This window comes from Sapajus apella, unplaced genomic scaffold (assembly GCF_009761245.1).
Source record: "Sapajus apella isolate SASKATOON/1434 unplaced genomic scaffold, GSC_monkey_1.0 scaffold49, whole genome shotgun sequence".
Classification (NCBI taxonomy): Eukaryota; Metazoa; Chordata; class Mammalia; order Primates; family Cebidae; genus Sapajus; species Sapajus apella.
In genome coordinates this window covers 4,283,354-4,311,196 of record NW_022436989.1, presented here as the reverse complement: position 1 = coordinate 4,311,196, position 27,843 = coordinate 4,283,354, and the positions used below count along the sequence as shown (strand labels likewise).

Sequence of the window (27,843 nt, the reverse complement as noted above, 5' to 3'; positions counted from 1 at the left end):
TGCATCCAGAAAATCAACTGATGCAATGTACTCACCAGTTAAAATGCTATCTCCTGACTATTCCACACGTTTCCATTGACTCACTGAATTCTCCAAATCTTACTAGATGTATAACATCAGTCTTGGGACCCTGACTCTAATATCCTTCCTCTGCCCCTTCTCTGGACAGATTAATTAATAGCTCGGTAGTTATCATTTAATTGGGGCCTATACATTGATTAAATTTACTAAGTAATTTTTACTAGTTCCACTGGACATTGTACTGGGAGTTCCCAAGCTTTGATTTAACAACACTTTTTTTTTTTTTTTTTTAAGATGGAGTCTTGTTCTATCACCCAGGCTGGAGTGCAGTGAACAACACTTTTTTTTTTTTTGAGTTGGAGTCTTGCTCTGTCGCCCAGGCTGGTGTGCAGTGGCATCATCTTGGCTTGCTGCAGCCTCCACCTCCAGGTTCAAGCGATTTTCCTGCCTGAAAATTAGTCTTGAACTCCTAACCTCAAGTGATCCACCCACCTCGGCCTCCCAAAGTGTTGGGATTACAGGCCTAATTTAACGATATTTAAAATTCTTCCTACCATAAAAATAGATGCCAATTTTAAAAAATGTTTTTCAACGAAGTCTTCAGAAAGTCCTTTTTCTTGAGAAAACCTTTTCAGATGTTTCCTATCCGGGAAAATGTGCAGGTTTTCTGAAGCAAATGTGACTTATCTGCTCTTAGAGCCTGTGTTCTAGACCTCTGAAAGAGGAAAGGGAAGCCCAGCCACCCAGCTGCCTGGAAGGTCACTTGGTGCTAAAGGATTCTGTTTTAGCAGTAACTGTGCTTTGATTTTATATTTGCGTGGCTCTATGATTAATATCTGACTTTATCTCCTCCACCAGACTGCTAAGCAACATGACAGTGAAATCACGCATCTTCTGCTAAACGCATTTTCTAGAGTGCCCGGCAGTGTCAGGTGAAGGTAGCTGGTGAATAAATCTTTGCTGAATAGATCAGACAATCAGTGATCAGCTTTCAAGTTGCTTTGAAAAACACACTTAGGTGAAATAAAGCAGCTAGCCAGGCGGCAGGCAGAGTTAACCGTTGACTATGAAAGGGAAAAGAAGGAGCCGTTACACATTTTTTTTTCCAGTCCTTTCTGTCTCCTGGTTACTGAATAATCCTAGTTTTGTTTTGGCTGATGGTCTGGGTGCCTTGTGATTGTTTCGATAGAGAATAAGAGTTAAAATAAATATTTCTGCAGCCAGAGGGTTCCAGCCCTGGTTCCTTGGTAACCTCATACAAGTTACTTGACTTCTTAGTACTCTAATTTTCTTGGAAGCAAATAGAACTCTGAAGGGTTGCTGGGGAGCTAACAGGAGTTAATACATGTTACCTGATGCGTAATCCGTGATTGCCATAGGAACTCATATTTCTCCCTTCTCGGAGATGCTTTCAAGGGCACAGAACACTCCCGCACTCAGCATCGCCCATTTAACCCTCCCGAGGGCTACTGTCAACGCGCACAGTGGGAAAATGGCGTGCCTCAGCCACACAGGTTTCAGTCCAGTGTTCTCCCCCCATACCCCAGCCATGTTTGTGCAAACCACAGGCCCAGCTGTCTTTGTGCATACGTAATAGATATGCAGAGCGCAGCATTCCTCAGGTAAATGGCGAAAAGCATGCCTCTGTCCCCCAGCCACTCAATTTCCCTTCCCATTGTTTACTCTTTTTCATGTGAATCTTCTTTTTTTTTTTTGTATTTTTCATGGAGATGGTGTCTCGCCACTTCATGGGATTATTTAAATGTAGCAGTTTGCTTGTAGAAAGCCACATTCTCCAGCAAATAATCAGATGTGGGACAGATGCAGTGGCTCATGCCTGTAATCCCAGCACTTTGGGAGGCCAAGGTGGGTGGATCACCTGAGGTCAGGAGTTCAAAACCAGTCTAGCCAACATGGTGAAACCCCATCTCTACCAAAAATTAGCTGGGTGTGTTGGCAGGAGACTGTAATCTCAGCTACTCAGGAGGCTGAAGCAGGAGAATTGTTTGAACCTGGGAGGCAGAGCCTGCAGTGAGCCAAGATTGTGCCACTGCACTCCAGCCTGGGAGACAAAACAAGATCGTCTCAAAAAAAAAAAAAAAAAAAACCAGATGTGAAAAGAAATTTTAGACTAGAAACAACATGTATGTTTAGTCTACGGTCAGTATGGGAAACAGAAAGAATGTTAACATAGAGAATGAAGGCCTTAAAAAAAATCTTCAGAAGCGCTGGAGGAACAGGCTCTGGGTGGGGCCCCCAGGAGGCATCTAGAACATCTCCCCAAAACTGACCCATCACTGGGAAAGCTATGTCAGTCCAGATCAGGAAGCTGCTTCCAGGAGTACTGAGTTCAAGAACCTACTCCCAACGCCACTGCCTCTGCCACCCAGGACGCAGGAATTTGAACCCTGGGACACAGAGTTCAGCCACTGCCTTCACAGCAATTGCTTCTTGACTTCCCCAAAGCTGGAAGTGAAACATTAGAGTTTGCTGCAGAAAAACACCATATTTCCACAACCTTGCTTCGCCAGTAAAGATCAAGGTGGCAGCCTCTCCCCTGTGTCCACCTTCCAAATCCTAACAAGTATAGCTGATTGAGGGACTCTCATTCCTAGCCAAAATTCTAATTGTGAGGGACTCTGGGAAATGTGTGCTTTGCTTGCAAGCTTGTGAGGTAGGAAGGCCCACTAAGAAATGAGACAGGATCTTGGGTCGTAACTGATTAAAACAAAAACAAAAACAATGAAGTGAGACAGGAGACTATACCCAACTAACATCAGCACAGTGCCATTGCTTTTTATTTTCTTATTTATTTATATTAACCTTTTTTTTTTAACCTTTGCTTTTTGAAGAAAAGCATATCTGGCTGGATGTGGTGGCTCAGGCCTGTAATCCCAGCACTTTGGGAGGCCAAGGCAGGTGGATCACAAGGTCAGGAGTTCGAGACCAGCCTGGCCAGCATGGTGAAACCCCATCTCTACCAAAAACACAAAAATTAGCTGGGTGTGGTGCCATGCATCTGTAATCCCAGCTACTCGGGAGGCTGAGGGAGGAGAATCACTTGCACCCAGGAGGCAGAGGTTACAATAAGCAGAGATCGCACCACTGTATTCTGAGCGACAGAGTGGAACTCCTTCTCAAAAAAGAAAAGAAATGCACATCTGTGTGTATTTGCCTTGTGCTTACCATTTCTTTTTGCTCCTTTGCTAACCTTGTATTTCCTTCCCTAAATAGTCTATACCCATAGTTTTTCTGCTATGTCAAGTTTTTTACTGATTTCTTTCAAGATGGACTTTGTGGTACCAGAGGGCTCACCCATGGAACTATGCGAAACCTGGCAATATGATCCTTTATCCATATTTTTTTTTCAGATTCCCATCCATCATGACTGCCATCCGACTACGAGAATTTGTTGAACGTCGCCGAGCGATCCCACCAAGGTATTATTCTTCCAGATGCACAGCCTCAAGGCTGTGGCCAGGCAGCCAGGTCCCTGGGGAGTTAGAACCGCACATCCTGCTGTTCAGTGGTTGAGAGACCACTGCCAGGGAGGTCTAGGGAAGCTCTTTGGGTGTTCCCTGTTGAGCATGTCTATGCAAACCTACCAGCAAAAGTCAGAGGAAGCTGAGAGGCCAAAGAAAGAGGCTGACAAATCCATCTTCTTACAAAGAAATATTTAGCAGGGACTTAGGACCAGAAGCTATGTATGTGTGTCGGGTGGCAGTGAGATGAGATGGTGGATGTCTGCACCATCATGCCCGAGAGCCAGGGCTTAGATACCCTAGGTAAAGGGTGATACAGAAGCAATGTGTGAGACACTTGAAGTATTATTACGCCAATGCTGTTTGGCTGAAGTGCAGAACTTACAGTAAGTACCTGCTCTGACACCAGAAACTATAGAGAAAGTGGAAATCTTAGAGGTCTGGGGTGATACGGTTTGGCTGTGTTTCCACCTAAATCTCATCTTGAATTGTAACTCCCATAATCCCCACATGTCATGGGAGGGATCTGGTGGGAGGAAACTGAATCGTGGGGGGATGGGTTTTTCCCATGCTGTTCTCGTGACAGTGAATAAATCTCACGAGATCTACGGTTTCATAAGTGGGAGTTCCCTGAACAAGCTCTCTTGCCTGCTGCCATGTAAAACATGGCTTTGCTCCTCCTTTGCCTATTGCTGTGATTGTGAGGCCTCCCCAGCCATGTGGAACTGTGAGTCCATTAAACCTCTTTTTCTTTATAAATTACCCAGTGTCGAGTACTTCTTTATAGCAGTATGAAAATCGGCTAATACAAGGGATTAATCAGAAGCCAACATGGTGAATTAGCATCCAACATAGGGTTGCTTTCGTCTCTACATTGGACTTAGGGAAAGTAGTAAGAAAAAGAAACCTGACACTCATTGCAGAATCCAAGCAAACAGGCAACTCCAAATTCCTGGAAGATCAGAAGGATATTGGTTTTTGCTTGGGAAGTGCTTTAGCGAGAAGTCTGAGGGACCGAAGCCCACATTTTGGATTGGACCGTTTACTCTGCTTGGGGCAAAACAAATTGCTCCTGTACTTCTACGCAATGGGAGCTGAGAGCACAGATGGAAATTAAGGAGCAGTTTCATTCTTTCTTCAAGGTCATCTATGGCACAAGAATAACAAGCCTTAGATATGTTTTGTTATGATAAATGTGATATCAGATGACAATCTGTAAATCCTAATTCCACTCTCCCTTCATCACCTGCTATGGAGTCTGCAGAAGTAGAGAAGCTAAAAACTCATGACAGCAACTTCACATTGTGATTTTGGGGTCAGCCTCTTGTAACCCCGTTGGCTTCGTGGCTTTGAGCAAGCCTCATGTTTTTTATTTTATTTTTACTTATTTATTAGAGACAAGGTCTGACTCTGTTGCCCAGGCTGGAGTGAAGTGATGGGATCGTAGCTTGGTCCAACTTCAAACTCCTGGATTTAACTGATCTTCCTGCTGCCTTAGTCTCCTGAGGAGCTGGGACTACGAGCTGCCTGCTCATTTTAAAATTTTTTGTAGATACCAGGTCTCGCTATGTTGCCCAGTCTGTCTGGAACTCCTGGCCTCCAGCAGTCCTCTCACGGGTCTTCAAAATGCTGGGATTACAGGTGTGAGCTACAACACCCGGCCACAAGTTTAATATTGAGCTATTTTAGCCATGTTTTTCAAAAAAGAGAAGTCCTTTTACTTCCAGAAGCTACAGAATGAGTGAATGGATGATGTGTCCTTTTTGAGTACACCTTAAGAATTTTCTTTTAAGGCTGAGTGAGGTGGCTCACTCCTGTAATCCCAGCACTTTGGGAGGCCAAGGCGGGTGGATCAATTGAGGTCAGGAGTTCAAGACCAGCCTGGCCAACATGGTAAAACTCTTATCTCTACTAAAAATACGAAAATTAGCTGGGCATGGTGGCAGGCACCTGTAATCCCAGCTACTCAGGAAGCTAAGGCAGGAGGATCACTTGAGCCCAGGAGGGGCAGAGGCTGCAGTGAACTGGGATCCCACCGCTGCACTCCAGCCTGGGCAACAGAGCAAGACTCTGTCTCCAAAAAAAAAAAAATCATCACACATATTATGGGTGGCAGAATGCGACGTGGAGCTTAGAAAACTGGAATTGAGTCACAGCGCCGGCATGGACTCGTTTCAGTGGACTTTACTATTAAAAAGTCCACTTAACCTTTCTGAGACTTGGCGTATTCTTATACAGCAGAGAGTTAATCATGTTTACCTTGCAAGGTGACTGTGAGGATGAAGTGAGATCATTTTTGTGAAAATACTCTGCAGAGCATGAGGCCTCGTAGGGCCGTAACCCGGAAGAGCGCAGTCCCAGGAACGTAAGCTACCCGGGGCTGTGGGACCAGGCTCCGGAGGGTTGGACACCCCTGGCCTCTCCTGTGCATATTGAATTTTGACTGGGGCAGATCCTGCTCCAGTTACAGTCACCCTCCCACGGGACAGGCTTGCTCTCATGTGAACTGAACACCTCACCTCAAAGAGCCAAGCCATCAGGGACTGGAAATAATGCACAGTGCCTGCACCCGCCCAGTGAGAAGGAAAGGGCTTTCTACAGCCAGGTCAACAGAATCAGTGTGAGCAGAACCCTGGGTTGGGCGGGGCTCCACAGCCACGTGCTTTCACAATCATCCTCTGAGGCCGGGAGATGCACAGCCTCTGGCCTGGCTAGCTGTTTCCCCTTCGGAGGTAAAAACTCTCTTCTCCACCCAGCCAGCCCTCCCTCCACACACATTTCCTTATACACGCCTTCCCATTTTCTCTTCACTCCTCCCAAAACCTGCCAAGAGACACTTCCAAAGGGCCAAGTCAGGGAGTATTAATTACTTGCGGCTGGTGTACGGATTCTTTATCCTCAAATCAGCTTTTACTGACTGCTTCTAAAGAGCAGTGCTGAGTTTACTCACCTGTATTCAGCAGCCTTTGTATGCATACCGTGGTCAAAACTCAGCCCACCCCGACAGCCTGGCAACTACAGACACCAGTGTCCTTCGGCCAGGTGCAGTGGCTCACGCCTGTCATCCCAACACTTTGGGAGGCAGAGCCATGTGGGTCACCTGGGTCAGGAGTTTGAGACCAGCCTGGCCAACATGGTGAAACCCTGTCTGTACTAAAAATACAAAATTTAGCTGGGCGTGGTGGCGCACCTGTAATCCCAGCTATTTGGAGGCTAAAGCAGGAGATTCGCTTGAACCCGGGAGGCAGAGGTTGTAGTGAGCCGAGATCACGCCATTGCACTCCAGCCTGAGGCACAAGAGCAAGACTTTGTCTCAAAAAAAAAAAAAAAAAACAAAGAAAGAAAGAAACCAGTCCTTTAGGAGCTCCAGTGGATTCTTAAACTGTAAAGTGGCCCCAGGGCCACCTTTGGTAATATTCCAAGGTGGTGCTTCAGAAAATGATTAAGTGCCCAAGAAAGTGATGTGTCCCACACCCTGCATTCAGAGATGTCATTTGTTCCCTTTATTGTGCCAATTTCTCTCTCTTCTTATGACTTAATCCCCTGTTGTTATTTACCATTCAGGGCTCAGTCATGTTATCCCAGCCACTGGGCAAGCCCAGACAGCCTGTGGTTTTTCTGCAAATCAGACCTCCCAGAGGTCCTCTTTGCACAGACAGAAACAGAGCTCGCCCGGCTCAGCGCTTACCTCTCATACTAGACAGGCCCACTCTGATCCCAATTTATACGCTTCACTCGGATCCCAATCCTGTCCAAGTCTTGGCCTCTATAATTTCCTTTGCCTGGAATCTCTTCCCCATCCGCTTTGCTCGTCCAAATCCTACATACTCCTCCCTCTTCTGTGTCCCACAGACCCTTTATTCAGATCACAGTTTCAGCATGTGACAAGATTTTTGAGGACAAGTACTGCTTCTTAGCTTTGTCTCTGCAGAGCCTACCATAGCGCAGGGTGTTTTGTGTGCATTCAATAAAGGTTGGTTGAGTTGAACCGAAGGCATAGTTTCAGTTTTTATCCATCATCTAACACATATTTAGTGCGATACTTTCTGCAAAACTATGTGCTGCTTTCTACTGACTCTGATTTTTTTTTTTTTTTTTTTTGACAGAGTCTCACTCTGTCACTAGGCTGGAGTCCAGTGGCGTGATCTCATCTCACTGCAACTTACGTCTCCTGGGTTCAAGCGATTCTCCTGCCTCAGCCTCCTGAGTAGCTGAGTAGCACATGGCACCACACCTGGCTAATTTTTTGTATTTTTAGTAGAGACAGGGTTTCCATGTGTTAGCCAGGATGGTTTCAATCTCCTGATCTCGTGATCTGCCCACCTCAGCTTCCCAAAGTGCTGGGATTACAGGCGTGAGCCACTGTGCCTGGCCCCCTGACTGAATTTTTATAGTATCTACTGACTGCTCGGAATCTGTGGGAGGTCCAAAAAGACACCACATGTCCAGGCATCACAAACTCAATAAAGTCATCTTCCCAGCGATGGTGACTTGCTGTGTCCCCTCTCTTGGGGACAGGCAGGATTCTTTCCCACGCCTGAAGAGGCAGCTTTGTCTTGGACTCTTCCCTGTCTTTCACCCTCCACCCTGTCTCCTAAAACATCCTCAACCAGCCCCATCCTCTCCATCCACATTTCCATCATATCAGAGCTTCGTCATGTCCCACATAAAGCACTACAATCACTTCCTAAACAGCCTTTCTGCTCTCAGTCAGATGGTCTTCAAATTTGTTTTCTGGCTGGGTGAGGTGACTCTCACCTGCAATCCCAGAACTTTGGGAGGTCAACGCAGGAGGATCACTTAAGCCCAGGAGTTCCAGACCAGCCTGGGCAACATAGTGAGACCCTGTCTTTAAAAAAAAAAAACAGAAAAAAAAACTGTTTTCCACATTGCCATCAGAAAAGATCTTTCTACATCACATCACGAATCTTGTTAAAAATCTCACAAAGTAGACTGGGCAACATACATAAGCCATACGCCTGGCATATATATAGATGCCTGTCTTCTCTCCCAGCCACTAAGAGGCTGAGACGGGGGATCTCTGAGCCCAGGAGTTAGAGGCTGCCGTGAGCAATGATCACACCACTGCACTACAGCCTGGGCAACAGAGTCAGACTCCATCTTAAAAGCAAACAAAAACCAAACCTCACAGAGTCCCTATCCCCTCCATCAGTAGTTCTCAAACTTTCAGATACAATGCCCCTTTTTAAATAACACATACTTTGTAATAGCTCTGCTATTCTTCTGAAATAAAATCTGTAAACAATATAAACCAGCTACATATAAATTAAAAAATATTAGGTTGGTGCAAAAGTTATTGCAGTTTTTGCCGTTGAAAATAACGGCAAAAACCACAATTACATTTGCACCAACCTATCTCATTACAGTTTTGTAACTATAATATAAAAGGAAAAGCAATGTACTATAAAATGAGATGTATTTCTGGCCAGGAGCAGCGGCTCACGCCTGTAATCCTAGCACTTTGAGAGGCCAAGGCAGGCAGATCACTGAGGCCAGGAGTTAGAGACCAGCCTGGCCAACATGGGAAAACCCCATCTCTACTAAAAATACAAAAATTAGCCAGGCGTGGTGGCAGGCACCTGCAGTCCCAGCTACTGAGGAGGCTGAGGCAGGAAAATCGCTTCAACTCAGGAGGCAGAGGTTGCGGTGAGCCGAGATCGGGCCACTGCACTCCAGCCTGGGCAACACAGTGAGACTCTGTCTCAAAATGAATAAATAAAATAAAGTGAGATGTATTTGAAAGCACAAAATCTGAGCACCATTCCCCTCCAGCCTGGTCTCTCCCAGCCCCTTCGTATCTCACTTGTACCACCCTTTCTGACGTCCACCCCACAGAAGTACTGTCACCCAGTCTCCACGTGTTGGCTCACACCAGTGCTCCCCAAAATCCTCAGCCTTCAGCCTCTAGACAGGGCTGAGTCTCCCTCCCATTTGCGATTGCTGTGCTGCTTCACGTTTTGTTTTTACAGACTTAGTTGTTACAGTTTTTTAAAAATAAAATTTTGTAAACCTCAAAAGTAGAAAAAAAAAACAGTATGAGTCCCCACTACCAATTCCCATGTTTCTTTTATTATTATTATTATATGTTTTTCCAGACAGAGCCCTCCATTTACTGATTCCCACGTTTCTCTATTTTTTTTTTTTTTTTTTGAGACAGAGTCTCGCATTGTTGCCCAGGCTAGAATGCAATGGCACAATCTTGGCTCACTGCAACCTCCGCCTCCAGAGTTCAAGTGATTCTCCTGGCTCGGCCTCCCCAGTAGCTAGGATTAAGGCATGTGCCACCCCGTCCAGCTAATTTTTTGTATTTTTAATAGAGACGGGTTTCACCATGTTGGCCAGGTTGGTCTCAAACTCCTGACACCAAGTGGTCCACCCACCTCAGCCTCCCAGGGTGCTGTGATTACAGGTGTGAGCCACCGTGCCCAGCCCGATTCCCACATTTCAACTGTTATTAACATTTGTCCCACTGGTTTTATGTATTTATTTTTTATTGTTTTTCTTTTCATTTAATTTTATTTTATTCCAGAAATATGCTTGCCCACCCACTGGTTTTATATATCCAAGTATTTCTTTTTTCCCTAATATTTTGAACCTGATACCTGATATGTTCACTATTTCCTTATGAATCCTGAACATAAATAACATTTTATTACAGATGCGGGAGGCTGTGGTGGGAGGAGGGAGGCCGCAAGGACCATAAACTTGCATGAAAAAAACTCTTATCAAGAAATTCCATGGGTTTTAGGGGCTCAGTGCCAGGAGCTGGGGACAAAGACCAACTACGTTTTGTATTAGCCACAGCTGACATTCTCCTGGAATGAACTCATGGTCACAATGGCTTTCTTCTCACGTTCTGCCCTAGTATCTTCATTGCTCACCAAGGAAGAGACCTGCAAGGCTACTACCCCGGGCAGCTGGCAAGACTCCACTTTGATGATAGTGCAAAGAAAGCTCCCAGGTGAGACACCCTCCTCAATCTCGATTTCCAAAAATGTCACTCACGTTATAATGATAAAAAGAGGGGGGTGGAAGATACACAACTCCTCATAATATTGATAATAGCAAAAATAAGTATTATTGGCCGGGCGCGGTGGCTCAAGCCTGTAATCCCAGCACTTTGGGAGGCCGAGGCGGGTGGATCACGAGGTCAAGAGATCGAGACCATCCTGGTCAACATGGTAAAACCCCGTCTCTACTAAAAATACAAAACATTAGCTGGGCATGGTGGTGCGTGCCTGTAGTCCCAGCTACTCAGGAGGCTGAGGCAAGAGAATTGCCTGAACCCAGGAGGCGGAGGTTGCAGTGAGCCGAGATCGCGCCATTGCGCTCCAGCCTGGGTAACATGAGTGAAACTCCGTCTCAAAAAAAAAAAAAAAAAGTATTATTTAATGGATAGAAGAAAGGAAATATACCAAACTGTTAATGTTTTTTTTTTAAATGAGTGGTGAGATTATTCTTATTTTATATTTTATTTTTAATTTTTTTGAGACAAGGTCTCACGCTATCGCCCAGGCTGGAGTGCAGTGGCACGATCTTGGCTCGCTGCAACCTCCGCCTCCCAGTTCGAGCAATTCTCCTGCCTCAGCCTCGCGAGTAGCTGAGACTACAGGCGCACGCCATCACACCCAGCTATTATTTTTGTATTTTTGGTAGAGACGGGGTTTCACCATGTTGGCCAGGCTGGTCTCAAACTCCTGGCCTCAAGTGATCTGCCCACCGGGGCCTCCCAAAGTGCTGGGATTACAGGCGTGAGCCCCCCACCCAGCTTATGCTTTATTTTTAAATATTTCTCTCTATTTTCTAGAGTTTCTCTAATAAGCATATATTACTTCTACAAGCAGCAATAAATACAGCATTTTATTAACTCATCAAAGACATTTAAGAAACACCATGAGCGTTTTAACTTAGTCAAGTAACTTAAATTTTAGGAACTCAGTGCCAGGAACTGGGGACAAATTTCCCAGTTTCTTTCTCAGTCAAATTATGAATTTAGCCCAAATGGTTTCTGCCTTTCTAGGTATGACTTTAACAAAAAGAAAAACGAAAACCAGAGGCACTTTGGCCTCATTTTCTAGTTAGAAAAGGCTGGAAACCACAGGGGTTAAAAGTAGCAAGTAGAGTAAGTTAAGAAGTGTTTGACTTCGGGCAATTTTCATTTCTTCTGCAAGTATCAGTCGCCTTATCTATTAAATAAATAACTGGTGTAACATTTCAGAACTTTGTAAGCACTCAGCATATGATTGCTGTCATTGGATTCAACCTCTAGCACATATTGCACATTCCTCTTCATTGCCTGCGACGTAGTCGGCTCCCGGGTATCCTCCATGCAAGGAGAAGGGGGCCGTGGCCTGCATGGCTTAAAACAGCAGAATCTAAATGTAATCGATGATCAAACAAGAAGTAGCTTTAAGGGCCATTCTGGTTTAATTAGATGAATGAAATGTAGCTCAGAGAAGTGACATGTCTGGCCTGAGGTCACCCAGTTAGTTGGTATAAAAATTGGGCTTGAAGGGCTGGGCGCGGTGATTCACGCCTGTAATCCCAGCACTTTGGGAGGCTGAGGTGGGCAGCTCATGTGGTCAGGAGTTCCAGACCAGCCTGGCCAACATGGTGAAATCCTGTCTCTACTAAAAATACAAAAATTATCCAGCCACGGTAGGATGCACCTGTAATCCCAGCTTCTTAGAAGGCTGAGGCAGGAGAATTGCTTGAACTTAGGGGGTAGAGTTTGCAGTGAGCCAAGATCGTGCCATTGCACTCCAGCCTGGGCAACAAAGGGAGACTCTGTCTCAAAAAAAAAAAAAAGTTGGGCTTGCATCTATTTTCATTTTCTGGTTCCCAGTTCAAAACTCTTTGTTCTAACTCAAATTCATACTGTATTAAACTATTAGGGCTATGTTTTCTGCCGGAGGATAGACAGGAAATGACAGAACCCCACTGCCAGAGCTGCTCACGGACCAACTCCACAGAATACCCCCATGTTGTGTGAACTCTGACAATCACCCTCCTCCGTCTCTGCCCGGCACCCAAGTATCAGTCCGACTGGAGGACGGCTCAATTAAAGGGAACCTTGACCCTGACGAGACTTGTGCCTGCCCAAGGTTAGCCTTAAGTGGCAAACTCAATGCAGATGTCAGTCTATGAGCTCATCGAGCTTCTAGTTAAGAACAAGAGGAAAAAAGAAGACAAGCAAAACAAGACAAAACTAGGAAATAATGACATTGTCAGGACCAGACCTAGGTTTAGCTATTGTGGTCATGGTGTAACTTGAGAGGTATGTGTAATGGCTTGCCTTCCCCAGACACGTTCCTCCACCAACTTGATGTCCTTCAGCAGCAGAGTCCTTCGTCTGAGTGAAAGTCTTGTCTTCAGAAGGGCATTGATATATTACATGAAAAGGGAGAATAACACGCAGTCAAAAGTAGAGGCATGCTGACAGTCCAGCAGAGGTCATCTAGGAATAGTCCCCAGGGTCTGGTTCAGCAGTCAGAGCCATCAGTGACACAGAAGTTACTAGACTAGTAGTGATGGTCACACAGAATCCAAACTCACAAGAAACTGATGCATTCCCCAGACCATTACTGTTTGATTGACAGTGGGAGACACTCTTTTGTAGGAAAAGGAGTACGCTCACCCATCATTTAGGGCATCTGCTTTACAAGGTCAGACACCTGTTAAACATAAAATCAGAACAAGTAGAGGTGGGTGGGTATTCTCGATGATTCTTTAGGCCCATCCATACAGAGCACCCTTCCAATCATCCAGCATCTCTCCCCGTTCAGTATCCCACGAGCATGGCTGGATTCTTGCTCTTGCTTTTTCTGAACATCAGGTAGAGCCACTCCATTTCTGCTAACACACTGTTTCTTAAAGAAGGCACGTCGCAGTGAAGGTTACCGAATTAGGCAAGCACAACTGATGGTTAAGCAGTCTGAGTCACCTCTTTAAGTGTGATTAGTTCACAGCAATACACTCACATAAGGCGACTCACCCCAATTGATTTAGATGTTCCTAAATCTCAACCAATACTTAATATGTTTCACATCAACAGCAACTCATCTCATCGATTTTGCAGTTTAAAAACATAAAGGTTTATGAGAACATTCAGAAAACATTCACAATAAAAAATGAAATGATTGAAAATTATCCACAATATCATCTCCCAGAGATAATCATGCAGAATCATCCAAAATAGGACGGGATGGGTGTTTCAAAACCTTTTTATTTTTGGTGACAGCTGCACTGAGATAATTCACATACCATACAATTCATCCATTTAATTCAATTGAAATGAATTTAATTTAATTCAATTCAGTGCATAATTCAATTGAAACCTTTGTTTAAACCTAATAACGTATTGTGGACTTTTTTCCATTTCAAAAATTATAATCCTACAACATCTTTTTTTTTTTTTTTTTTTTTTTAAAAAGTCTCCCCTTTTTTTCCCCGCGGGGGTGCAATGGCATGATGTCAGCTCACTGTAACCACCGCCTCCTGGGTTCAAGCGATTCTCCTGCCTCAGTCTCCCAAGTAGCTGGGATTACAGGAGTCCACCACCATGCCCAGCTAACTTTTGTATTTTTAGTAGAGATGAGTTTTAGTATGTTGGCCAGGCTGGTTTTGAACCCCTGACCTCAGGTGATCCGCCAGTCTCGGCCTCCCAAAGCACTGGGTTTACGGGTGTGAGCCACCGCGCCTGGTATGGTGGCATGGCATTCCCACATATTTCTGTGTCATTGTCTAAATAATTTCCTATTTTTTTACATGAAAGTTGTCCCCACTCTTTTATTACCATAAAAACACTTTGACAAGCATTCTTAGAGCTAAGTCTTTGTTGACATCTAATTGCCCGGACAAAATATGTGCACATTTTCAAGGTTTTAATATGTATCACCAGAGTTGTGCCCGTGAAACTATACTGCCACAAGCGATATTTTGCCATTACATTTTGGTTGCTGTTTGCTTTTCTTTCCCAAGGGATATCTATTTGAGTAGGGGTCCAGGAAGGTTATAACCAATTTCAGGTCTGTCAAACCCCAAGAGGCACACAGTGGTTAGTCTAACCCTAACCAGATAACCAGATGTACTGGATTCTTTTTTTTTTTTTTTTGTCTTTGAGACAGGGTCTCGCTCTGTCACCCAGGCTTGATCTTAGCTCACTGTAACCTCTGCCTCCTGGGATCAAGGGATCCTCCCACCTAAGCCTCTCTAGTAGCTAGGACCACAGGTGCATGCCATCACACCCAGCTAATTTTTGTATTATTTTGTAGAGACAGGGTTTTGCCATGTTGCCAGGCTGGCCTCGAACTCCTGAGTTCAAGCAATCTGCCCCGCTCAGCCTCCAAAAATGCTGGGATTACAGACGTGAGCCACCACCCCACCCCTGCATTGGTTCCTTAAAGCAACCAAACATCCATAGAACCATTACATAGGGAAAGGGCACCGGGACCTCTGGAGTGTGGGAAGTGGCTGCACATGGGTGGGTCTAGCGGACAGTGTGATGCACATCACCTCCTAGGACCCGTGATTGGAGAGGAGGGAGGCTAAAGGGAAGAACAGGAGCAGAAGTCCCTGAACTATGTACTGAAGCTTGGGAGTCTTGTCAATACTCCCTTGTTAGCCCCATGGCCACTCCAGAGAATGAATTAAGCTGATGAGAAAATGGATTGCTTTTTTCTACTGGGTTTTCAGCAAACTGTTTCTGTTTCCATGTAGACCGCTCATAGACTTGACAATTCCACCCAAGAGAAAATATCACTATCAGCCTCAATTAGACCAACAGACACTCATTCGCTGTATTTGTTTTCGAAGACATTCAAAGCCTGCCGAATCATGGTATAAAGAAACCACTTACCAAAGAGACTATTCTCTGCCGTTTTATGAGATTGGTAAGTCAGGCCAACTGCTCTTAACTCTCTGAGATTAACCTTGCCTGGGCCACAGATCAGCCCCTCGTGTGGGCTTGCTGTCTCAGGGAGCCTGTTTGGGACCAGTCAAGTTGGGGGCGTGGATATGTGTGTTTCTGGGTGCAGGAAGAATTTACAGGGCCTCCCAACGTTCCTCCCTACATAGCTCCCTGCAGAGGAGACTTCGGGGATGGAAATGTATATATCCTTATTAAGACACAGCCTCAAGTCTGACCACTCTTTTTTTTTTTTTTTTTTTTTTTTTTTTTTTTAAGAGAGGGTCTCACTATGTTGCCCAGACTGGTCTTGAACTCCCGCCCTCAGGTGATCCTCCCACCTCAGCTTCTCAAAGTGCTGGGATTACAGGTGTAAGCCACCACACCTGGTTGACCCCTCTTCACTGACCCCTTGTCACATGACAAAATCATTATTATGCCTAAACATACTGTTAGGGAACTTTTCTTATTCCTGATTTCAAACTTTATGACAATGATCTGACATTTGGAGGCATGTTTCAGAAATTCTAAGTTCCCCTTGTAACGTTTGATGCTGCAGCATGTAAAAAAATACTGAAAGGGACTGAGTCTCCTGACGTATAGGACCTTGGCGAGGACATGCAGACAGCAATTTAAACATTGCTTGTGCTCCTGCTGTCATTAGTGCTCTGAATTTTAGTTCTTGGGATGAATTACTTCATTGACAGGTTTTTTTTTTTTTTTTAAGACGGAGTCTCACTCTGTCGCCCAGGCTGGAGTGCAGTGGTGCCATCTGGGCTCACTGCAGCCTCCACCTTCTGGGTTCAAGCAATTCTCCTGCCTCAGCCTCCCGAGTAGTTGGGACTATAGGCACACACCACCACGCCTGGCTAATTTTTGTATTTTTAGTAGAGACGTGGGTCTTGCCATGTTGGCCAGGCTGGTCTTGAACTCTTGACCTGAAGTGATCTGCCCACCTTGGCTTCCCAAAGAACTGGGATTACAGGTGTGAGCCACTGCGCCCGGCCGACAGACTTTTTAAATGAATAAACCTCAGTATTTTGGAGGCTGTTACACAGTGGTAGGCACATATTTAGTCCTCAAAGTAGCTCCTTCAGGTAAAGTGCTACTATTTTCCCAATTTTACAGTAGGAAAAGCCAAGTCAGAAACAGTTTATTAAGTAGCCCAGGGTCACACAGCTAGGAGGTAGGAGAAGCAGAATTCAGACTCAGGTCATTTCACCCCAAGCTGTGCTTGACTTTGAAGCTACCCAGCCTCTGCCACAGCTGAGTGTCACCTGTACTTCTATTTATTTAATAGTTTTCTTTAAAGGGAGTCACTTTCTTTTACTTAATATTTGGAATGCCAGAGGAGATGGCCTGGGCTGGGCCCCAGGGAAGAGCAAATGCAGCAATCAGGAAGAGCAGGAATGGGGGGAGAGGTGGCTCTTGGGGCAATTGAGCCAGGGATAGGGGTGGCAGTAGATGGAGCCACAATGGAGCCAGAGGCTGACAGCAGGGCTTTGGGATGAGAGGCTTCGAGCAGGGCAAAGCCGGGTTCTGGAGGCTCAGAGAAGATTGGAGCCTGATGGGGATGGGGGGGAACTGCGGGACTGGGGAAGAGGCTGGGGCTGAGGTCAAGGTCACTGGGGAAGCAGGTGCTGGGAGGGAGTGCAGAGTGGGAGGGTTGCAGCCCCAGGGCCCGTGGGAGGTCTGTGGTGATGGACGCCGGGGATTAGTGGGACATGGGTTAGGGCTGGAGGAAGGATGAGGCTTAGAGAAGTAGAAGCTGCTGGGAATTTAGGAGGCACCAAAAAGAGGAGGTGGTCAGAAAACATCAGTGGGGTTCCCGTCCCATGGACTGGCTGAGCTCTGTCCCTTCAAGGCCAACTGGGAGTCTGAAATCTGTTTCCTTTGCGTGAGGAAATCCAGGTGGGCCTCTGGTTCCAAAGTGACCCTCAATAGGACCTTCTTTGCAACTCCTCTGCTACGAGGGGTCTCATAGACAGACAGACAGACAGATGCAAACGGTGTTCTCCCTTGCTTAGTTTAGAAGACAGTTCCTAATTCCTTCCAAAGCTATGGAGCTAAATAAATTTTAGCAGAGCAATGAAATCTTTACCATCTACTATGTATTGTGTCGGCTCACACAAAGCTCGTCCAGCCGATGATTCTGGTCCTTTGGGAACTCACAATCCAATTGGGAAGATGAAGCCTGAGGACTAAATACCAAGTAGAGAGGCAGGAGTTGAAAGATGAGGCTGGGCACGGTGACTCATGCCTGCAATCCCAGCTCTTTGGGAGGCGAGGCAGGTGGATCATCTGAGGTCAGGAGTTCGAGACCAGCCTGGCCAACATGGCAAAACCCCATTTCTCCTAAAAATACAAAAATTAGCTGGGTGTGGCAGTGCGTGCCTGTAATTCCAGCTACCTGGGAGGCTGAGGCCAGAGAACCCCTTGAACCCAGGAGGCGGAGGTTGTTGAACCCGAGATTATGTCACTGCACTCCAGCCTAGGCAACAAGAGCAAAACTCCTTCTCAAAATAAAAATTAGCCGGGTGGCACATGCCTATAATCCCAGCTAGCCAGGATGCTAAGGCAGGAGAATCGCTTGAAACCAGGAGGTGGAGGGTGCAGTGAGCCGAGATCATGTTACTGCACTCCAGACTGGGCAACAGAGCGAGACTCCATCTCAAAAAAAAAAAAAAAAAAAAATGAGATCACTGGGGCCTAGAACAGCCAGGAGGGCAGCGTGCAGGAATGGGGACCGGAGCTGGGCCTTGATGGGCCAGGTGTGCACAATGGGGAAGAAACAAGGACAGCAGAGATGGGTCCCTGCAGCTAGGGACCGCGCGTAGGACGGTGAGGCACGCACAGGAGGGAGAGGATGCCAGTGAGGGAAGTGCTGGCCTGACTGGGCAGAGTACAAGGGGCGAGCGAAAGGGAACATGTGGATTGGCAGAGCAGTAGGAGAGAGTCCCGGAACGGAAGAGCAGCCGAAAGCACTTGGGAAGTCGAATTTGGACCACCAGAGACGTTGCAGGATCATAGTCAAGGGGGTGACCCAGTCGGCCTTAGAGGGTATGAGTCTGTCAGTTCTGTTCAGGATGGCTGGGACAAGACATGGACTGCGGGTGAGAAGAACAGCTCGCTGTTGCAGTGACGCAGTGTGAGCAGGTGGAGTGCACAGGACCCGGGCGTCACAACACCGCAGGCCTGGCGCGTTCTAGCTACTTGGTGTTGGGTAACGTCCTTGGCTTTTCTGAACATTTTTGCTCCTCTGTAACATGAAGAATCAAAGTCTACCTTTTAGGGTAGCTGTTAGGATTGAAGAATGCCTGCCATGTGCCTGGAACCGTGCCAGGTGACATACTCACACACACGTATATGTACACACTTGTCGTTGCCATGAGTGGTAACAGTCCCCGTGAACTAGGTAGTATTATTATTGTTAGCTCCATTTAGCAGAAGAGGAAACTGAGGCTTCGAGACTTTAAAAAGTCTACTCAAGCAAGTAGCTGGTAAGTCATCAGTCCAGCCCAAGCCAAGATATGTCACCCTCCAAAGCCCATGCTTTTCAATTGAACTAGGGAAGTTTCAGGGGAAATCGAAAGAAGACACATATGGCAGAGCATTTGGAGTGAAAAGGACAGTGCGTGGCCGGGCGTGGTGGCTCGCGTCAGTAATCCCAGGACTTTGGGAGGCCAAGGCGAGCAGATCGTGAGGTCAGGAGTTCAAGACCAACCTGGCCAACATAATGAAACTCTGTCTCTACTAAAAATACAAAAATTAGCTGGGCATGGTGGCATGCGCCTGTAATCACAGCTACTTGGGAGGGAGAGGCAGGAGAATTGCTTGAACTGGAACTTGGGAGGCAGAGGTTGCAGTGAGCCAAGGTCGTGCCACTGCACTCCAGCCTGGGTTACAGAGCAAGACTACATCTCAAAAAAAAAAAAAGAAAAAAGAAAAGAAAAGAAAAAGGACAGTGCTAATAGAAAAAGCACAGGTAAAAAATGAAAGACAACTCTGTAACCTCTCATTTTCGCAAAATTGTTGATGCCTCCGATAGAAATAATGGATTTAGGCAGAAGACATGTAGTCAAGCTGGGATCTAGGCACAGTTAAAAATATGGTACCAGAAAGTGGTGCAGCCTGGGCACTGTGAGAGGAGAAACAGCTTCAGATAGTCCCCTGTTCAGTGAGGCTTGCAGCCAGACCAATTCTAGAGATGATTTATGTTTATATATGCATTCTTTATTTATTGAATTGTTGACGGAATGTCTATGTGTTATCTATTGCTGAGTAACAAATCATTCCAAAATGTAGTGACCAAAAACATTAATGTTGGTTTTTTTTTTGTTTTTTTTTTTTAATGGTCTCATGGTTTCTGTGGGTAGGAATTTGAGAACTGCTCAGTGGGACATTCTGGCTTGGGGTCTCTCTTAAGGTTTCGGTCAGATGACGGTGGGGGCTGCAGTCTTGCCTGAAGGCTTGACTGGGGCTGGAGGATCCACCTCCATGGGGGCTCGCACACGTGGTTGCTGTGCTGGTGCTCACTGTTGACTGGAGACCTTAGTGCCTTTCCATGTGGGTCTCTCCATGGGGCTGCTTGAGTGTCCTGCGAGCATGGCAGTTAGCTTCCCTTAGGGCAATCTGAGACCACGGTGGAAACCACAATGTTTTTTATGACCCAGTCTCAAAAGTCACACAGTCACTTCTTGACCGGGCACAGTGGCTCATGCCTGTAATCCCAGCACTTTGGGAGGCCAAGGTGGACAGTTTACCTGAGATCAGGAGTTCAAGATCAGCCTGGCCAACACGGTGTAACTCAGTCTCTATTAAAAATACAAAAACTAGCCAGACATGGCGACCAATGCCTGTAATCCCAGCTACTCAGGAGGCTGAGGCAGAATCACTTGAACCCAGGAGGCGGAGGTTGCAGTGAGTTGAGAACGTGTCACTGCACTCCTGCCTGGGTGACAGAGCAGGACTGTGTCTCAAAAAACAAAAGTCACACATTGTCACTTCTGATGACAGTTGCAGCCAGCTCTAAAGCAGTGTGTAGAGGATTACACAAGGAATGAATACCAGGGGGCAAGAGTCCTTGGGGTCCGTGCTGGAAGCTCGTGACCCCAGTATGATTTAGTTGTTTATTGAGCACCTATTATAAACCAGACACTGCTATCTGCTGAGTACAGTGACCAGGGCAGGCAAGATACCTGCTTCCACAAACTGACATTCTGGTGGGTGATATAGAGCATAGCCAAGTGCACTTTTTTTCCAAATCATAGATTGTGGTAGTGCTGCATGGGAATAAGCAGGGAGCGGAGGGTAGCTAAAGGAAGTTACTTTAAACAGGGCAGTCAGGGAAAATGTCTATGCAATTTTAGCTGAGCCCTGAAAAATAAGAATGAGTCATATAAAGAGCATTTCAGGCAAAAGTACAGGAAGTGCAAAAGCCTGGAAGCCGGGAAGGGCTCGGCATATTTGAGGAACAGAAAGGAGACCAGTGTTGTTTGGACGGTAACGAGTGACACTGAGAGTGATCAAGCAACTGGATTTCATTCTAAGAGCAATGCTAAGACACTGAAGGATTTTTAACAGAAGAATGACAGCCTATATTTTATTTATTTATTTATTTTTCTTTTTGAGATGGAGTCTCGCCGTGTCGCCCAGGCTGGAGTGCAGTGGCATGAACTCGGCTCACCTCACCCTCCACCTCCCGGGTTCAAGGGATTCTTCTGCCTCAGTCTCCTGAGTAGCTGGGACTACAGGCACGTGCCACCATGCCAGGCTGACTTTTTGTATTTTTAGTAGAGACAGGGTTTCACGGTGTTAGCCAGGATGGCCTAACCTGACCTCGTGATGCGCCTGCCTCAGCCTCCCAGAGTGCTGAGATTACAGGCGTGAGCCACTGCGCCCGGCGACTTATTATATTTTCAAGGCATTATTTGTATTACTCTGGCTGCTGTGAGGACACTGTTTAGAAGGGAAAATGGAGGGGAAAGTTTCTCAGGCAGACCACTGAGAAACAGTTTAGTAGGTTAGGCCAGAGATGATGCTGGCTAGGACCAGCAGGGAACATAAGGAAAAATAAATGGATTCCAGAGATACTTTTCGGGTGGCATCCGTTGGACTTGGTGATATATTTGATGCCACAAACATTTTCACTCATCCATACTTACCCCTTCAGTAAATAATTGGAGAGCCTATTCAAGTCCCAGTCAATGTGCCAGGTTTCAGGAATACCCCGTGAAGCAAAAATAGACAAAAGATTTCTATACCCTATAATCATGAATGGGTGTGGTGGCTCACACCTGTAATCCCAGCACTTTGGGAGGCCAAGGTGGGAGGATTGCTTGAGGACAGGAGTTGGAGACAGCTTGGGTGACACTGTGAGAACCCATTTCTGCAAAAGAAATTTAAAAATTAACTGGACGTGGCAGCGCCTGTGGTCCCAGCTACTCAGGAGGCTGAGTCAGGAGGACTGCTTGAGCCCAGGAATTTGGGGCTGCAGTGAGCTGTGACTGTACTGCTGTACTCCAGCCTGGACAACATAGCAAGACCGCAGCTCTAAAAAATAAATAACCATAAAAGTCTACTTGCCTTAAATGCTATGAAGCGGAGTCTTTATGGTGGTTTAAGAGCCTATAATAAGTCAGAGAAAGTTTCCCTTAGGAAATGATGAGCTGAGAGCTGAAGGATAAGCTAAAAGCTAACTGGGCAGAGTAGGCAAACCGGTACACAGAGAGTACAGCATATGCAAAGGCCCTGTGGCAGGAAGGAGCAGGACACATTTGAGGAACTAAAACAAATCAGAGTGTGCTGGTGCACAGAAATCAGGAGGGATCTTGGAGCAGGATGTGGCTGAAGAGACGGCAAGACCAGAGTAAGAAAGACTTTACAGGCCATATTCAGGTTTTGGTCTCTAGTCTGAGACTAACGGGAAACTGTTGAAAAGGTTTAAGGAGGGCAGGAGTAATGATCACAATTTCATTTTGTGAGCGATGAAAGACTAAAAAGTGCGTTCAGCGTATACTGATTGGGGGATGGGTGCACCAGGATCTCACAAATCACTGCTAAAGAACTTACCACGTAACCAAACACCATCTGGTCCCCCCAAAACTTATGGAAATCAAAAAAATTTTTTTAAATCATTTTGAAAATGTTACTCTAACTGTGGAGAAGAAAAGGAGGAACAGGATGGGGGCAGCATGGGGCAAAGATTAGATGTGGAGAGTCAGGAGACAATTGCAGTGGTTAGGTTAAAGATTTTTTCTTTTTTGAGACAGGGTCTCACTCCCATTGGCCAGGCTGGAGAGCAGCAGTGCAAGCTTGCTCGCCGCAGCCTTGGCAGCCCAGGCTTGAGTGATCCTCCCACCTCAGCCCCCCAGTCTCTGGGACTACAGGCACGTGCCACCACACCCAGCTAATGTTTGTATTTTTTGTAGAGACAGGGTCTCACTATGTTGCCCAGGCTGGTCTCGAACTTCTGGACTCAAGCAAACCATCCGCCTCAGCCTCCCAAAGTGCTGGGATTATAGGCGTGAGCCACTGCACCCAGCCAGGTTAAAGATTCTTAATTTTGGCTACATTCCTTGGAGTTTTAAAAAATCTGGACACCCAGGCTATACCTAATAACAGTTAAATCAGAGTATCTGGATGCAAAGTGGCAAGGTGGCGATCCCAGGCATCAGTAGTTTTCAAAACTCCCCAGATAATTCTATAGTGCAGCCAAGTTTGAGAACCAGTGATTTAGGCAACAGATGACGGGTGTCAGCAGTAGATTTAGATACATTTGAGAGATGCTTAGGTGGCAATAATTGTAGAAACAACAATAGGCAGGCAAAGGGCTGGTCTGCAAGAGGCTTGACAAGGATTCCTTGGGGAAGAGTTTTTCACAGAATAAGAGAAAGAATATTAAATTGTTTATCAAAGTATAGGCTGTTATCCTAACCATTTGGCCAGTGTTTGATCCGATTCTCAGGGTAGAAGATATGTCTGGATGAGCAAGGATGTGTATTTCATGTTCAGTTCTCTGAGGTGTCTGATTAAATATAGACCATGATAGATCATGGCTATTGCTTAAGAAATTCTTCCTTAGTTAAAATTATTTCTCGGCACACATAATTTCACTGATTTCCTTAGGAAGCATTTGTTGGGCACTGACTGTGCAAGACACAGTGGAGGATACGGAGAAGGCTCTGTTCCCAGAGAATGGGAACAGAGCCTGGGAGGCCGAGATGGACCCTCCGAAGAAAGTTACCCCTGTATTACTTACCGCAGTGCCAACTAATGCAAATAAGTCATTTTTCCAAGATAAAATACGTGTCTTTACCAACGGCATGGTCCTTAGGCTCGCTGACTCTCAATATTCTCATCTGCAAAAAGGATAAAAATAGTACCTCCCTAATAGAATTGAAATATCCATATAAAGAATTTAAGTGGCTGGGCGGGGTGGCTCACACCTGTAATCCCAGCAGTTTGGGAGGCTGAGGCGGGAGGATCACAAGGTCAGGAGATCCAGACCATCCAGGCCAACATGGTGAAATCTGTATCTACTAAAAATACAAAAATTAGCTGGGTGTGGTGGCACGCATCTGTAATCCCAGCTACTCGGGAGTCTGAGGCAGGTGAATCACTCGAACTTGGGAGGTACAGATTGCAGTGAGCTGAGATCACATCACTGCATTCCAGCCTGGTGACAGAGTGAGGCTCTGCCTCAAAAAAAAAAAAAAAAAAAAGCTGCCCTGTTGAATTGGAAAAAAAAAAAAAAAGAATTTAAGCGTTATGCCTGTATGTAATATTACTTACTATACCTTCAAAAATGTTAGTTTCTGTTAGTATTATTGATCAAGAATAAATATATGCCATAATAAATATCTGTAAAAGACTAATGCAGTTAAGTTCTAAAATCAGTGCACAAGGTAAAAATCACACATGATCAAAGTTATCCTTGAAAAATCTCTTAGACTGGCCAGGTGCAGTGGCTCACACCTGTAATTCTAGCACTTTGGGAGGCTGAGGTGGGTAGATCACTTGAGGTCAGAAGTTTGAGACCAGCCTGGCCAACATGGTGAAACCCCATCTCTACCGAAACACACACACACACACACACACACACACACACACACACACAGACACACACAAATTAGCCAGGCATGGTGGCCCATGCCTATAGTCCCAGATACTCAGATACTCTGGAGGCTGAGGCAGGAGAATTGTTTGAACCCCAGGAGGAGGAGGTTGCAGTGAGCCAAGACTGCACTTCTGCACTCCAGCCTGGGCAACAGAGTGAAGGAAACTCCATCTCAAAAATCAAACAGACAAAATTTCTTGATTGTTGAAGAGTGATTATACTAAATCATCAAAATATTTGGAATACCTGGAATTCTCAGCAAGGTGATTAAAGTTTCTCTGTGGCTATCAACTAATTCTTCATATATTTTTCCAACAATGACTTTCAAAGGAGTCACCACCACAAATCCACACAAACAATAATTGCATTTTGTCAGATGGTAAGGAAATCCAAAAAATCATTTCACACTTTCTTTCCATAACATCCCTGATCTGTGTAGCACGTTTCAGGGTTGATAACACCCACTGTTCTCACATTTACTGTTGAGTTCACCCAGTTAAATTGTGTATGATTCAACCCCATTGTACATCCTACAAGGATCATGAAGAGCTGCTGAGTGGAATTCCTCACACTTATAAACTACTTTATTATATTTCCAGAACACAGCATACTTAGAGATAAGATGGACCCTCAGAAGAAAGTTACCCTTGTATTACTTACCCCGGTGCCAAATAATTCAAATAACTCATTTTTCCAAGATAAAATATATGTCTTTACCAACAGCATGGTCCTTAGGTTCTCTGACTCTCAATATTCTCAACTGCAAAAAGGATAAAAATAAGTGGCTGGGTGCGGTGCTCACGCCTGTAATCCCAGCACCCTGGGAGGCTGAGGCATTGCTATTTGACTCCATAGTAAACCTTGGAAAGTCATGTCGTTGCTAACTACAGACAGAATCACACTTGATTCAATCTAAAAAATCCTCAAAGATTTCATTTCTATTCATACTCCTTGGGTTAGTGAAATGTTGTCCATTCTTAATATCCAGAAATGTTAATTTCTTGAGATACTCTTGAAGCACTAAGGAAGGCAGACTAGAACAGTGAAAGATTGATGATTTTGGAGTCTGTTGTGTGTTAAATGTGGACTGTACCTCTTATAAGCTATGTATACTTAGGCAAATTAATCTTTTTGAGATGGCAATATCAGTGTACCACTGAGAATTACTCTGTTACATTGTAACAAAAATTTATTATTAGGACCGTCCTAGCACTTTAGGAGGCCAAGGTGGGCAGATCACTTGAGGTCAGGAGTTCCAGACTAGCCTGGCCAACATGGCAAAACCCCATCTCTACTAAAAATACAAAAATTAGCAAGGGGTGGTGGTGGTGGGCACCTGTAATCCCAGCTACTTGGCTGAGGCAGGAGAATCTCTTGAACCCGGAAGGCAGAGGTTGCAGTGAGCCAAGATGGCACCACTGTACTCCAGCCTGGGTGACAGAGTAAGACTCCGTCTCAAAAGCAAAAAAGGTTTGTTACAATGCTATTGAAACACTAGTCTTTGGTTCCTTGAGCAATAATTGTATTAAAGTCCTCTTTGAATCCTTATCTTTAGATAAGCAAAACTGTTAATGATTATAGATTTGAGGTTATAAAATACGAAGGAACACCAATAGGTATGAATTTAGGGATGGCAGGATGGTGGGTGGATAAGACATGTGAATTCTCAAGTAAGACCAGTAGATTTTGAGTTCTGCCTCTGCCATTTCCTGGCTGTGTGGCCTTGGGCAATGTACTTGTCACTCTGTTGCTTCTGATAGCAAAGGGGATGGTGAAATGGACTCCCAGTTGAAGAAAGATAAGGTTTAAAGTGTGTTCTTTGGCTGCTGTCTGGAGGTTGGATGACAGCAGGAGTCTAAGCAAGGTGAAAGGATACCAGTGTTTCAGGTGAGTCCAGGTGGCTTGGGTGGGGCGTGGCAGAGGCAGTGGGAGAGATAGAGGGTAATAATTAATTGGATTTGGTTGGTGAGACAGTGGTCAAGGGTGACTCCTAGGTTTCTGGTTTGTGTTATTGTAAGAAGAATGGATGAACTTCATTGATTTCTTTTCCCTTTTTTTTTTTTTTTTTTTTGAGACGAAGTTTCGCTCTTGTTGCCCAGGCTAGAGTGCAATGGCACGACCTTGGCTCACTGCAACCTCTGCCTCCCGGGTTCAAGCAATTCTCCTGCCTCAACCTCCCGAGTAGCTGGGATTACAGGAGCCTGCCACCATGCCTGGCTAATTCTGTATTTTTAATAGAGATGGGGTTTCACCATGTTGGCCAAGCTGGTCTTGAAAACCTGACCTCAAATGATCCACCTGCCTCGGCCTCCCAAAGTGCTGGGATTACAAGCTGAAGCCACCATGTCAGGCCTATTTTCTATTTATTGTGATATCTATCATACCTGCCAAAAACATTTTCTATATATTCAATTTAAAGAGTAATAATAAAAATATTTATCCCTTAGGTCAGTCGTGAAAAATAATTGACTAGTATACTTAAAGCCTTTGGGTCCACCATCTTTCTCCGCAGACATACCCTCTGTCCTGAATTTGTGTTCATCTTGCCTTTGCTATTGATTGTTTTCACTACATATCTATCTATTCCTAAATAATATAGTGATTGATTTTGCATGATTTTGAACTTTGTTTATTCTGTTTGGGGTTCACTGAACTTTTCAGTCCAAAGATTTATAGTCAATACAATTTGAAAAAACAAAGAAACCTCTAAAAAGAGAAAAAAAGAATTTAGGGATGGCAACAAGTGTAGTGTGATACAAAATGGCGCACTGATAATGTGACACTAAAAAGGTTTGGGGGTACAGAATGGGATGTCGAAATGCAAATGTATGTGATTTGTTTCATCTTATATTTTGGCATAATTCAATAATATGCCTCTTCATCAGAGACTTAACCAAAAAAGCAACCTTTTGACCGAGTCCTTTTCCAACATTTTAAATGCATTCATTTGTCTTAAACACTGTAAGTTATTTTGTTATTGTGCACAATTGCTAAAAGGACAGTGTGTGAAAAATTAGGAGTAGTCTTAAAATAAATCCTTAATTTGTTTTCAATTCCAGATTGGAACCAGAAATTAGCCACAGTTTCACTGAATCCTCGACCACTTAATTCACTGCCAGAGCTCTACTGTTGTGAAGAGAGAAGCGGCTTTGAAAGAAATGCTTTGAAACTAAAATAACCATGGTATTTGAACAAAAGAATGTCTAGCATTCTTAGGTGACTCTTTTAGACTAAGTTAATGGGAGCAGAACTACTTTTAATGGAAGTGTATATACAGATGACTATAATCCTAAAAT

General features: G+C 45.1%; 1 protein-coding gene and 1 long non-coding RNA gene across 3 annotated transcripts in view; one reads left to right on the top strand and one right to left on the bottom strand.

Moving 5' to 3' along the window:
* LOC116525989 overlaps window positions 1–27,843 on the bottom strand; it is a 48,948-nt gene that overhangs the window by 18,877 nt on the left and 2,228 nt on the right. The gene's annotated exons all lie outside the window — the stretch shown is intronic.
* On the top strand, window positions 3,130–27,807 carry CUNH1orf100 (chromosome unknown C1orf100 homolog). The gene is made up of 4 exons (XM_032242208.1): window positions 3,130–3,461; window positions 10,390–10,485; window positions 15,243–15,415; window positions 27,607–27,807. The coding sequence occupies exons 1-4, from the start codon at window positions 3,364–3,366 to the stop codon at window positions 27,723–27,725; spliced, it is 486 nt and encodes a 161-aa protein (XP_032098099.1). The 5' UTR covers window positions 3,130–3,363; the 3' UTR covers window positions 27,726–27,807.

Coding starts and splice junctions, on each gene's coding strand:
- CUNH1orf100 (XM_032242208.1), top strand. CDS start 3,364: ATGATCCTTTATCCATATTTTTTTTTCAGATTCCCATCCATCATGACT. Junction 10,486..15,242: donor AGTGCAAAGAAAGCTCCCAG/GTGAGACACCCT, acceptor GTTTCCATGTAG/ACCGCTCATAGACTTGACAA. Junction 15,416..27,606: donor TCTGCCGTTTTATGAGATTG/GTAAGTCAGGCC, acceptor TTTCAATTCCAG/ATTGGAACCAGAAATTAGCC.